Source organism: Diadema antillarum, unplaced genomic scaffold (genome assembly GCF_040938485.1).
Source record: "Diadema antillarum isolate AM-2024a unplaced genomic scaffold, OU_Dant_1.0 scf00000022, whole genome shotgun sequence".
In the NCBI taxonomy this organism is placed as follows: Eukaryota; Metazoa; Echinodermata; class Echinoidea; order Diadematoida; family Diadematidae; genus Diadema; species Diadema antillarum.
This window is the reverse complement of record NW_027270911.1, coordinates 1,699,049-1,712,291: the sequence shown is the minus strand read 5'-3', so window position 1 is coordinate 1,712,291 and position 13,243 is coordinate 1,699,049. Positions and strand designations below refer to the sequence as shown.

Sequence of the window (13,243 nt, the reverse complement as noted above, 5' to 3'; positions counted from 1 at the left end):
ATATTCCATCAGGACATGAAAGAGATGGAGAACAGGTATCAGGGAGGGTCGCTGGGACGCAGTCATGATGGCTGACTAATGTTGGACTCTGAAGAGAGACCTCCCTGATGCTGAGCATTCCAGGAGTTCGAAGAAACGGAAGTTCAAGCCCTGAAGTTTGAACAATGGTGAAGCAACATGCAATTTACGCGTACTTACCTTTATCAATGCCCACCATTCAGTTTACAGTAATTGATGTTTCTAAGATCAGGTTATCAATATATGTAGTTGGAAAAACATTTTTTTCTCTTAAAAATATATTTAGGGTGATATATGTGACAAAAATCAGCTGATAATACCATCGATAATCGATTTTGTCACAAGATCTATTTTTTTTTTCAAATCAACCTAACCTGTTGGCCACTTGAACCGAGTGATCCCTGTACAAAGTCTATGGGAATTACAGAATTGAGTATTCAAAGGGTTAACACAAAAACTTGACCTGATGGAGAGAAACGGATGCCATTTCCTGATTCAGCACTACAAAAATACTCTGAATCAGTTGTAGAAATCAAGACAACATTCAAAAAGTTAAAAATTGTTGCCCAGTGTTATCTTTTGTCAGTGTTGAAAATGTGTTGCCATAGTAACAGTTTATTTTTTATGAAAATGATACACTAATATTATGAATTCAACTAAGCCCCTCACCCTTTCAGCATTTGGCTTGAAATTTGGCACATGTGACAGCTATGTCCAACATTGTGTTGCCATGGTAACACAATTTTTCATGAAAACCATAGAAATCATCAGTTTATTTATCTTGCTCACTCAAGTTTTTCAGCACTTTCCTTGAGATGTGAGACTTGTGAGTAACAGTGAGGAATACATTTATTCACTGTTGAACAGTGCATTGCCATATTAGTAACAATTTTTTCCCCCATTAACAAGTAAGAAAAAAATAGTCCTGGTTGAGCCAGTAATTCAGTCATTTGTGGGTAGGGGTATAGAAATCACAATGAGTGATAGTTCTACATGTAGTTTTTATCAAAATCTTCTATGAAAAATATGTATTGTAACAAGTGTTTAAGTACTCTCTTTTTTTTTTTACCGAGTGTATTTGTAACAATTAAAGAAAAGAGAGTTCCGCAACCTTCAATGAAAAGATACTCTTCCTTCAACTCACTTTGTAAGAAATATGACAATATGCTGATTTTTTGGAGGGTATGTGTGTGTGTGTGGGGGGGGGGGGTTAAAAATACCATTATTCTGCAGTGAGGTTACAAACTGTTGTAGTATTTTCATCCAGCCATGGCGGCACTGAAGCTGTATAGTTCATAACTTTTAATTAAATCGAATCATTTGTCATAGTTTCCTCAAACTTTCACTAATGAGTTCTATGAATATTGCTCCATTCACTCAATTCAAACATACATTTGGGTGAACTTGTCCTTTCAAGTTCAAACCATACTGTAAGTGATGCAGCGCTTTTTCGTTATCTCTGTATTGTTTACAAATGTCATTGAAGGAATGAATGTCATTGAGAGATGATTTGTGCCACAGGAATAGAAAAGTGAACTTTAAATGTTTCAAAGTGCTGTTGGATTGTTGCTTTTAAATGTCATGATCAGTTAGATTATTATATGTTTAAAATACAGTACCGGTGTTGTCTGTTTCCTTTGTTGTTGTTTTTTTCAATCTCAGAGCTTTATTTTTCTATGTGAAACCTGCATGATTGCCAGCTTTTGAAAAGAACTACTAGTTTAATAGCTAGAGACATATGGAAAATTGTCACCTGGACATACTGTAAAAGAGCTGATGGTATCCATTGCTTGCAATTTGTAGTAAGGACAGAAAGATAAGCCTGCGTAGGAATTGATCATTAACAGGGTGGTACATAACTTTTTTTAACCACTTGCCCGGTCGGGCAAGCAGATTGTCGAATTTGCGACAAAACACTTGCCCGAACTGTAATTTTGCATGCCCGAAAAGAAAGTCCAAAATATAAGGAAGTAAAATAGAAAATCATGTGTAAGTCGAGGGCTTGATAAAACACAATAATTTGAATAAACAGCGCATATTGATTCTCAAAACAATGGAGTAACAATCTTGGTCCAATCAAGCGTTGCTGTTGCATTGCATTGCTTCATGTAAGTTTTGGAAAGTTGCTGAATTGAAATACGAAGTGTCTTGCATCACTAAGGAGTCATTGTCTTAGGCTTCTGTATGGTAGACTTTGTGGATTTGTCGGGGGGAATAAGTGGAAAAAAAGATAACTTCCAAACTTTTCTTGCCCAATTCGGGCAAACATTTGTTCTTATTGTTCAAAAACACTTGCCCGAATATGATTTCTGCTTTCCCCGGGCAATCGGGCAAGTGCTTATGTAGCACCCTGCATTAAGTTCACATCTTGCATTTTTACAGTTCCAGGGTCCGTCGACAGACGTGCCACTGCTCCCGACACAGCCCCAGCGCGATTTCCACGCCCATGGCGGGGGCATTCCGGCCAACGTGGACGTCACCGACCAGGTCGGGGGATGGGACATCATGAAAGCGATGATGGGCTACGTGTGGCCGAAGGGAGAATACGCCATAAAGGCCAGGGTGGTAGTGGCACTGTCACTGTTGATAGCAGCCAAGGTAAGGGTACTGGTCCATGGTTGTATGCAAGGGGGGTCGGGAGGGTCGTACGACCCCCCCCCCCCCCCCAAAAAAAAAAAAAAAAAAAAAAAATTTCAAAAGGTCCACTTTTGGTAAAAGACATTTTTGTTTTTTGAGGGCTTTTTACCCTATATACAACAGGAAAAAAAGTGAACAGGTGGTGTTCCAGCAAATTGTCAAAAACCTCGTAAATTTTGTAACTTAGTTTTAATATGCCATATGTACTAGGGTCCTACCTTATTTCTAAGCCGCACCGCCATGCCGAAAAAGTCGCTTTTGTATGCACCAAATGGCCCCATTTTAAGATATAAAATTCAAAAACTCCCTACCGTGGGAGGGGGACCCCCCCCCCCCACACCCTCTCCCCGCTCGATCGCACCGCTCCCTCGCAAAGTAAAAGGTCTAAAAATTTTGATTTTGACCCCCCCAGAAAAAAATCCTGGATACACCCCTGTGGTCAACATTCTTTGATCCTTTGAAGTATTGGCGCATATTATAGTATGTCATTCCCAACTTAAAAGTGTGCATGCATTGCAGAAAATAATGCTGTGTTTTAGCGTTGTTATCACTCTTTTGTGTTTATGTTCATGTTGTTAGTTGTTTTTTTTTAAACAAGTTTTCTTTTGCACTTTTCTGTGATTTTTACCATGATGCCCATTGCACAAGATGAAGACCAAGTCCCAATGTATTGCAATAATCATAGATATGTACTTTTATACATATTTTTCTTTTCCTTCTTGGCATACTGTTTGAGTCTGCAGACTTCTGACTTCCATGAAGGCTGCTGTTGTTGTTTTTTTTAAGGAAGAAGAGAAAGAGAGAACAGGTAGATTGATGTAAATTGAGAATGATTTGCTCTTGTATCTTGGTGTCAGGTATCCAACGTGTATGTGCCGTTCCTCTTCAAGTATGCTGTCGATTACCTCACTGAATACCAAACTGCATCGGAGACTGTTGCGGCAGTTGGGACAGGGACAACTGTTGCTACCACACTGTTGCTTGCTTGTAAGTTATCCTGCAGAGCGGTATACTACAATTATGTCATGTACCGTGAGTGCAAATTGCTTCTGCCTCTGAGGTTATCTCAAGACTAAATCAGTGCCACATATCAAAATGATTATTCATATATGTTTTATGCGTATCTCTGTATATTCTTAATGTGTGATGAATACTCCAGGATTATATCTTTCTATATTTAGCGTTGTTTTCTATGCCACGCTGAAAGTGTACTCACGTCTGTTACGAGTGTTTGATTTTTAAGTGTTTGGTTCAAATGGTTTTGTCATACTTTTCCAGCGAGGAGAATAACTCTGCTTTAACCACCTCAACCCAACCAACTTTGACTTTGTCTGACTTTTGTCATCTCTCATGTTCAAACAGGATTATTGGCATGGAAATCTTTCAGGTTCCCTGACTTCCAGTGCAAATCCTCTGACCATGACCTCTATTGAAGTTCATAGGTCTTCAGAAGTCAAGAATTGTTTGAATGAAATATTTCTCAAATTTTCTGAATTATTCAAAATAAATGGTATTGTTCTTCTGCACCCACCAATGAGCTCCACCCCTCAAATAATCTTTCTTTCTCGCTTGTCGTGATGACATCAACTGTAAAGTCATCTTTATGATAAATGAAACTTAAAGCACAACATTACCTGATGATATGCACGTTGTCATAACCAGGTGCACCTGTTCACATGAATGAGACAGGTTTTATACACCTTATCACACCTTTTCTGTCCTTACTATTATACTATCTTTATTGCAGTTCTATAAAACCTACCTTGCTATTATGAGTGTGAGCAGTAGTTAATGTAACATGTACATCAGCTAGCTTTACTGTTTATGGCCTTATGAAAGACAAGGAAGTTGGGTTGTTGTTGTTGTTATTTTTTTTTTTTTTGGGGGGGGGGGGAATGGGGGACCAAGGTCAGCTGGTGCTGAAGACATGATAAATAAAGTGACTGATCAAAATGCCCGTGGCAAATAAACTGATCTGCAGTACACATTCAGATCTAAAAATTCCACAGTTTTTGATATCTAAACCTGTTCACACTTGCAAAGTCAGCATGCAAGTGATATCAGGGGGCTTTTCAGACTTTGCAGTTGTTCGAAAAATTGGGAAGGGGGGGGGAGGGGAGAGAGAGAGAATGAGATGGAGAGAAGCAAGGTGGAGGTTGCCAGTTTCAAAGGCTCAATTCTTGATCTTTATCGTCAAATCTGCGTTTTCAACACTTTTACTATCCAGACGGGGCTGCAAGGGCGGGAGCGTCATTCTTCAACGAAGCGCGGAACGCCGTCTTCGCCAAAGTGGCCCAGAACTCCATCCGCCGTGTTGCCAAGAACGTCTTTACACATCTCCACCAGCTGGATCTGAGCTTCCACCTGTCGCGCCAGACGGGGGCACTGTCCAAGGCCATCGACAGAGGCAGCAGGTAATACAGTGCTCTCCGCTTAATCAGGTACTCTGCTTAAGCGGAAAAACAGTTCCCAATGCGTATTTAGCAGATAATTGAGTAGGCATTCCGGATAAACCGGTAGGAATTTTCCAGATTAACCTGATCTAATTCTATTGATAGTTTAATGCAGAAAGCCTTTGAAATTTGTGCAAATGTAAATTATGAAGAAACTGTGAGGTGCTGAAAGTTGATAGAGAGGTCAGGTTGACATTTTAACATGCTATGAAAATGTACACCAGATACATGTAGTTGTATGACTAGTGTATGGTATCTGCATTGAGAGAGAATTAACATGCTTTCCGGTTACAGGGGTACTACGCTTAAGAGGGTAGGAAATGCTCTGCCGGACCATACCCAATTAAGCGAAGACTACTGTACATTTCAGAAGACATTTCGGTTCTGTTCAGCCTCTGGCCCCAAACCTAAAGAAGGCATTAAATTCTTTTCCAATTTTCTGTTCATCTGTCCCAGATCTTATCAAAATGATACATGAAAACTTGTCACATGAGATTTCTGACTATAAATCTGGCCACATCATGCTACATGAGGTGTAGATGCCCTGATTAGACTGGTGTCAATATCCCCATAAAGTTGAAGGTCTATTAAATCATAATGAACTTTGGTTTATCACAATGGCGTTATCACAATGGCGATTGTTAGGCTATAACTTTTCAAATAATGTTTGTTAGTATTGTGATTAAGGAGGAAGAATGTCAGTGCATTGTTAGATTGTTACATGAACTGATCATGGTCAAAGGTCAAATTGTCATACAAGCCCCAATTCATGAAATATATGACATATACTGTACCGTAGAGGGGTATTGAAGATAATTAAAGGCATTGTTTACTGTTTGCAGATGAAACAAAAACCCAGCTTTAGTGCTTCAATATAGTTCTAAAAAGTGAGGTAGGGATAGAAACAACCAGTGTTGAAAAGTCAATATTGTCAGTGTTAACCATTGTTACATATACTAAATGTAAACAATAGTTATAATAAAATTGTTTTTAGACTGAACTATCTATGGCTGTGTTTATCAACTCCTTTTCTTGGCAGAAACAGGTAATCCAAACAGCTTTCAAGGAATTTTTACGAGTTGATAAACGCAAAGCTGTTTTGAAAGCCTTTTAGGAAAGCCTTTTACGAAAGGGTGCGTTTATCAACTCTCCTTTCTCGGCAGAAACAGGTTATCCAAACAGCTTTCAAGGAATTTTGACGAGTTGATAAACGCAAAGCTGTTTTGAAAGCCCTTTAGGAAACCCTTTTCGAAAGCCCGAAATTTGTGATGATCCAAACAGGTTTCCTAAACAGGTTATCAGAAACCTGTTTGTAAAAGCCTTTCGAAGTTGATAAACGCAAAGCTGTTTTGAAAGCCCTTTAGGTCGCCCTACTGCGGTTACGTTACTATGCATTTCAAGTTTCCGAAAAGATGCGCGCCACGTAAAGTGCACACGAGTACGTGTACACAGGTGTATACATACAGCTGTGTGTAATGCACGCATATGCTTGGAACAAGGAGGTGTTTCTCTCACCAACAAGGTTTGAGAAATAGAGTAACAACAGTCTCATTCCCTTTGATCCCATGTCTCATGCCGCCACTCAGAAATTTTTGAAGTATGTGCTAAACTGGAGCTGCCTCACAGATAGGAAGACAATTGATTCATGTGGCATTGTATCATAACTCCTCACTCTCAAAGGAAGATATGTCTTTATGATGGTAATTGCTTTTCGCCGTCCCTTCTTGGAAAACAAGCGGCACATTAATAGTACAGGCAGTCAGGGCTTTGGAAAGGGCTCTCGAAAGGGCTATGGAAAGGGCTATGGAAAGGGCTGTTGAAAGTTGATAAACGCAGCAGACGAAAACAAGTGGCACATTAGTAGTACAGGGAGTGGACAGGGCTTTCGATAGGGCTATGGAAAGGGCTTTCGAAAGGGCTATGGAAAGGGCTATGGAAAGGGCTATCGAAAGGGCTTTTGAAAGTCATTTAAACTGGGGAAAGTTGATAAACACAGCCTAAATTTATGGTTTAGTGTGGACAATAGTTATATCTCCTTACATTTTAGACTTTACCCAGTATTGCAAAATTTTTATATGGTAGGATGTTTTGTGATACAACTGACCCATAGATATGCATCAAATGTGATACGTCAAACATTTTTTGAAATCACTGCTCCCAATGGTAAACGGTACCCTTCAAATGGAAATAAGACATGTTTTAAATAAAAGGGATGTATTTGAAGGTGAACTAATTGAACTTTTTTTGTTGTGTGTGTGTGTGTGTATGTGTGTGTGTGAACTCGTTTGAACTTCTCTGAGATGAAATCGAATACAATAATTTTAAAGCACGAAGCAAAGCATTTTCTTGTCATTTTTTCTACTTTTCAGAGGAATCAACTTTGTTCTCATGGCCCTAGTATTCAACATTGTTCCAACAATATTTGAAGTTTGTCTGGTAACGGGCATCATGGTGAGTGAAATGTGTTTCAGGAGATGATCTAACTCAAAAAGTGATATTCAAAGATGCATTTTACACCGTGTTCACATTGACTTTGATGAAAGAAGAGGTAAAGTAACAAGTACAGAATGACAGAAATCTCATCAAAATCAGTCATTGAGTTAGAGAGTTATCAAATATTGAATAGGGATACTGGTAGAGACCATTATTTGCGAATTACATATTAACCTGTTGAGGACGGTTTGATTTTGCTACAACACGCATTTCCCATAGACGCCTGCCCGAGCATACTTTGGACTTGTCCTCAACAGGTTAAGGTGATAATGTTATCACCTGACAATTCTTCCCCTGGTATGTCCACAATAATGTCACACACACAAAAAAAAAAATCATGCTTTTGGTTGATAATTTAGCATTGTAATCTCTTTCCCCTTCAAAGTTTTCATTGCTTGATGATAACAACATGGATTTTACCCTGTTTATTAAAACCAACTTTAAAGCATGGTATAGATAGCAACTAAAAAGACAATTTCCAGTATTTTTGTCTTTTAGGCACATATCAAGCATTTCCACCAAGTGTCATTATCTTTAAGGTATAATGTTCAGTATCAGATAAGCTTGTGTTTATTGCTAACAAAAAGGTATCATTATGAACTCAAGACTGCACATTGACAGAAATTGGAGTGATGCTTGAAGGACAGAGACTATTTTGATAGTCTCAGAAATGTATTTACAGATTTTATTTGATGGAACCGACTGTGTGAGGGGCATTGGATATTTACAAATATTTTTTGATAATTCAAAAGCGATGAACGTGAGTGAAGATGGTGACGGTGACGGCTCCTGACAATTGCACATTATTTTCGCGTTTTGTTCATTACCTCCGCCAAGGAAGTTATTTTTTTTGCCGGCATTGGTTTGTTTGTCTGTGTGCAGAATAGCTCGAAAGGTTAAGAACAGATTTGGGTGAGACTGGTATTAAGGAAAAGTTGATAATGACTGGAGGAATATATGATTAAATTTTGGTAGCAATATAGAAATATTTATGAATGTTTTGAAGGATTTATTATCTTTTGGCGGATAGGATCAATGAACATTTGTGTTCAAGCTGCACATATGTATTTGGGGTTTGCATACGCGCTCTATAGTGCGTGCTCTGCTCGGGTGAGGTACGGCGCAGCTGAAAGCTGATGACATAAACAAAAGGCTTCTATATTTGGGGAATTGGGCGATTTTCAGCATGCGTGTATGGGTGGAAATGAGCTGCTTGGCAGGGCACTACGCTCTCAGAGTGGTTTTCTAGCTTTGACATATTTCTCCTGTACTGTTCTGTCGTAGTACTACAAACTTGGACCGGCCTTTGCCGGCATCACCCTCTCGTGCATAGCAGCCTACGCAACATTCACGCTCAGTATCACGGCATGGAGGACCAAGTTCCGGATGGAAATGAACAGGGCGGACAACGAGGCTGGCAACCACGCCATCGATTCCCTCATCAACTACGAGACGGTCAAGGTAGGGTCGGGGTCATGTTGGCGGAAGATTTCAATATTTTGGGATGATAATTGGATCAGGGCCCCATTTCATAAAACTTGTTATCTGTTACAAGTTGTCATAGTTGTTATAAGCTACTAAAATCCTTGCATCTGATTGGCTAGAAGCGAATTTATCATTGAAATTGTGCAGTTGTCACTGATAACAAGTTTTATGAAACGGGACCCCGATTGACATGCTTCTCCAAAGCTCGGGCCTGTTGTATGACGTATTGACAAATGGCTCAGATCTCACTAACATATATATAACGCAAATGTGGTCATTATCAGTGAAATTTGGTCACATCAATTGATTTTCACAGATTAATGGATGAGAGCATTTCTGCACATATTTTAAAGGGACGCAGTCCTCACGAAATTAAAAAAAATATGTTGTTGTTGGTACCTCCAATGAACTACTTTCATCAAAAACAAACTTTCAAATCACCAAATAAGCTCGTACATTTCGGTTAAAAAAGTGTGACTCTGCAAATGAGCAAGTCTTGGCGGAGAGTCATACGTCATTGATGCACAACTCTTTCCAGCGGTGTTCTGCTCGTCATCCCTAGTTATTTATAAATACATGTTTACTATTTATTTTTATATTAATTGTATATATAAATAAGCTTGAAATATTTTGTTTGAAATAATAAAACCACATATTGTCACATTTTATGAAAAAATCAGATATGATCATTTTGAACACTTAAATTGGTTTTCTGAGGCACGGCTGTCGACTTGAGAGTAGGGCATCAATGACGTTGCACCTTTTGGCAGGCTCTTACACGATCGCTTGCAGGAATTATTTTTTAAAAATCGCGTACGGAGACAATTTTTGATGTCCACGCGTATAAATTGGTGAAAGGTTATATTTTTTACTCTTCTTAATTATGAGTACAGTGAAAATCTCAGGACTGCTTCCCTTTAAGGTCTCCTAAAAAATGCTCACATGTTCTTGCTTTTACCCAAGTTACACAAAGTGTTTCATTTACAAAAACTCCCATACAGCAAAATATTTCATGCTACCAAATTCTTTTGGTTCTCGGCATTTATGATGCATTTTGTGTCTAATACGATTTTCCATGTGATCAAGAAGTTGTGGAATATCAGACATGTGGGACAAAATGTACTCAATATCTCAAGAAGTGAAATCGACTTACAGTATCAGTCATTAAGGAGTTTATACAGGTAGTTTAAACTTTTATAAGAATGAATGGAATGAACAGTTACTATTAAAAGGATTCCTATTTCTGTTATAATTGAAGTAAATGTGTTGAACTCTGTAAGGCAAGCTTTTTGCATGGAAGACTTCAACTGCCACATCCAAAATTCTGCACATTTGGTTTTTCCTGTCTCCCTCCAGTACTTCAACAATGAGACATACGAGGCAAACAACTACGACAAGACGCTTGCAGAGTACGAGAAGGCCTCGCTGAAGACGACCACCAGCCTGGCCCTGCTCAACTTCGGCCAGAACGTCATCTTCAGTGCCTCGCTCGCTGCCGTCATGGTCCTCGCTAGTAACGGCATCATGGCAGGTAAACCAGACAAGACGAGCAAAGAAAAACACGAAAACAAAAAAAAGGATAATCCTACTTGAAGGGAGGATCTAGTTTTGGTTGAGATGGGGATTTGGGTTTTATTTCTGTAGGAGATAAATTAGAAGCTACTTATATAAAATATTAAGGAGCATACAATTCTAAGAGGAATGTAAATTTTAGCTGATGAAAATTGGTTTTGACATGGCTGAGATATCAAAAGACAAAGTAAAAGAAAGTGTTCCTAATAGAAGGTGGGTCCCCCCTTTTATTAGGACCTCTTTGTTTCTGGGCATCTCGAAACCAATTTTCATCAAATAAGCTTTGAATTCTTCTCAGAATTGTATGGTCTTTCATTTTCCATGAGAATTGTCTCATTATCTCAAAAAAAAGTTGGAAACCTGACGCCTTATCTCAACCAAAACTATACCATCCCTTTAACCCTTTCTGTGCCAGGGACTTTGGACTGTGTGTACCAGGCTATGAGGTGTTCTGTGTCAATCAGCACACACAGCACACAAGAGGTCAAAGAGATCGTATAGTTTTGGTTGAGACCTAATTTCGGGTTTCTAACATTTTTATGCCTCCGCAACGAAGTGGCCGGAGGCATTATGTTTTCGGGTCGTCCGTCCGTCCGTCCGTACGTCCGTACGTCCGTCCGTCCCGTTTTGTTTTTGTCGATATCTCAAGAACCGTGTGGTGGTTTTACATCAAACGTGGTATGAGGGTATATCCTTGGGGGATAATACTTTGTGTGGATTTTAGGGTCACAGGGTCAAAGGTCAAAGGTCACAGGTTATTTTGTGAAAAAAAAAAGTGAAATTTCATGTTTTTCTCCATATCTCGCAAATGGTTCAAGGTATCTTCATGGAACTTAGTATATATGCTTGTACCGATGGGCAGTGATTATCTAGGGAAGTTGGGGGTCATGGGTCAGGGGGTCAAAGGTCAAGGTCAACTCCTCAAAATATCACTACTTTCCTTATATTTATGCAATGAATGAAGGTTTTTTTTTTAACTTGGTGTATACATGTATTACCCAATATATATTCTGTGGGAAGTTTCTTGCCAAAAGGTCAAAGGTCAAAAGGTCAAAGGTCAAGTGAAAGTGCTGAATTGCACTTTTTCCTCCATATCTCAAAAGTAACTCAAGGTATCATCATGAAACTTACATATTTATGCATGTTCAACCTAACAGTGAGTCTCTTTGGAACTGTGAGGTCAAAGGTCAAAGGCCAGGTTTAGATAATGCTATTTTCCCATTTGATACTGAAATTATACTTTTTCTCAATACCTTGAAAAATTACTCAATGCATAAACTTATAAAAGGGTCAAAAGTCAAGTAAAAATCATCAGTTCCCCAAATACCTGCACTCTGACATTTTAATCATTCATCCAATTGAACCTAGTTCTAGGAAAGTGAACATTCAGCACATTTGTGTCAAACCTGTCATTTTAATATTTTGCCAATTGTTTGAAACTGTCATCACACATTGTCAAGACATTGTACTATAGACCTATTAGGAGAACCATGCATTATGGCGGAGGCATATCAGTCGCCGTAGCGATATATCTAGTTTGGTGATATAATGAGAAACCTCTTATGAAATATGAAAGAGCATGTAATTCTATGAGGAATTCAACTTTGATTTGATGAAAATTGGTTTTGAAATGGCTGAGATATCCAAAAAAGATCGATTCTGATAAAGCGTGGGACCCACACTTTATTATGATCGCTTTGTTTTACTTTGTTTTTGGATGGTTCAGTCATTCCAAACCCGATTTTCATCAAATAAACTTTGAATTCCTCTTAAAATGGTATGCTCTGTACTATGTCATACGTGTTTTTTTGGTATCTCGCAAAAAGTTAAAAGCCCAGTTCTCATCTCCACCAATACTGTACCATCCCTTTAATCAGTAGAAATCATTTATTGCACTTATCAGTTTTCCTCTCTTTTTTTTTTTTTGGAACATTTTATGTACCAGGACACTTGGCTAATTGAGCCAAGCTTTTTCAATGTATATAGTAATTCATCCAAACTTAACCTAGTTGTAAAGTTAGCAAGCCCATTATCCCATTGAGGGTGGACTAATTTTGCTACAACGCGGATTTCCCATAGAGACTTGCCCTAGTATACTCGGGACTCGTCCTCAACGGGTTAAAGGTGGAGCATGGTGCCTCAGTCCAAGAGGAAGACTGTGGTGACATAATAGGGATTAGGGTGATTAGGTGATCTTTATCAATTGACACTTAATTATCAGACATATGTGCAAGTCATCATAGACAGTACTCCAGTATGTGTGCCAATTGATGAATAAGTTTCAGTAAGGGCCGGTGAAAGATCATATGTGATCCGCTACAACAAAAGGATCCGAAAGTTGAGGGAGGTCAGTTTTCTGAAAGTGACATGACATTATTCCCTTACTCTTCGGCTTTACTATCATATATGATATGACTCATAAAGATACTCGGTTGCGGAGATATCAATGATTCTATGAGAGCATGTCAAGTGATCTAGGAAAACAGTGTTTCGAGAAAACCACCTTCAAAGTTTTCCTTCTGATGCAATGGTGATCAAGGTGAGGTAGGACAGTTTTCACCTCCAGGCAATAGAAGGTCTGCTAA

General features: G+C 38.8%; 1 protein-coding gene across 1 annotated transcript in view; it reads left to right on the top strand.

Annotated features, from left to right (window-relative positions):
* LOC139730997 (iron-sulfur clusters transporter ABCB7, mitochondrial-like) overlaps nucleotides 1–13,243 on the top strand; it is a 31,006-nt gene that overhangs the window by 8,682 nt on the left and 9,081 nt on the right. The window contains exons 2-7 of the mRNA XM_071641872.1: nucleotides 2,401–2,616; nucleotides 3,513–3,642; nucleotides 4,883–5,069; nucleotides 7,478–7,559; nucleotides 8,886–9,062; nucleotides 10,443–10,617. Of these exons, the coding sequence (XP_071497973.1) occupies nucleotides 2,401–2,616; nucleotides 3,513–3,642; nucleotides 4,883–5,069; nucleotides 7,478–7,559; nucleotides 8,886–9,062; nucleotides 10,443–10,617 (967 nt within the window). The remainder of the gene's footprint in view (nucleotides 1–2,400; nucleotides 2,617–3,512; nucleotides 3,643–4,882; nucleotides 5,070–7,477; nucleotides 7,560–8,885; nucleotides 9,063–10,442; nucleotides 10,618–13,243) is intronic.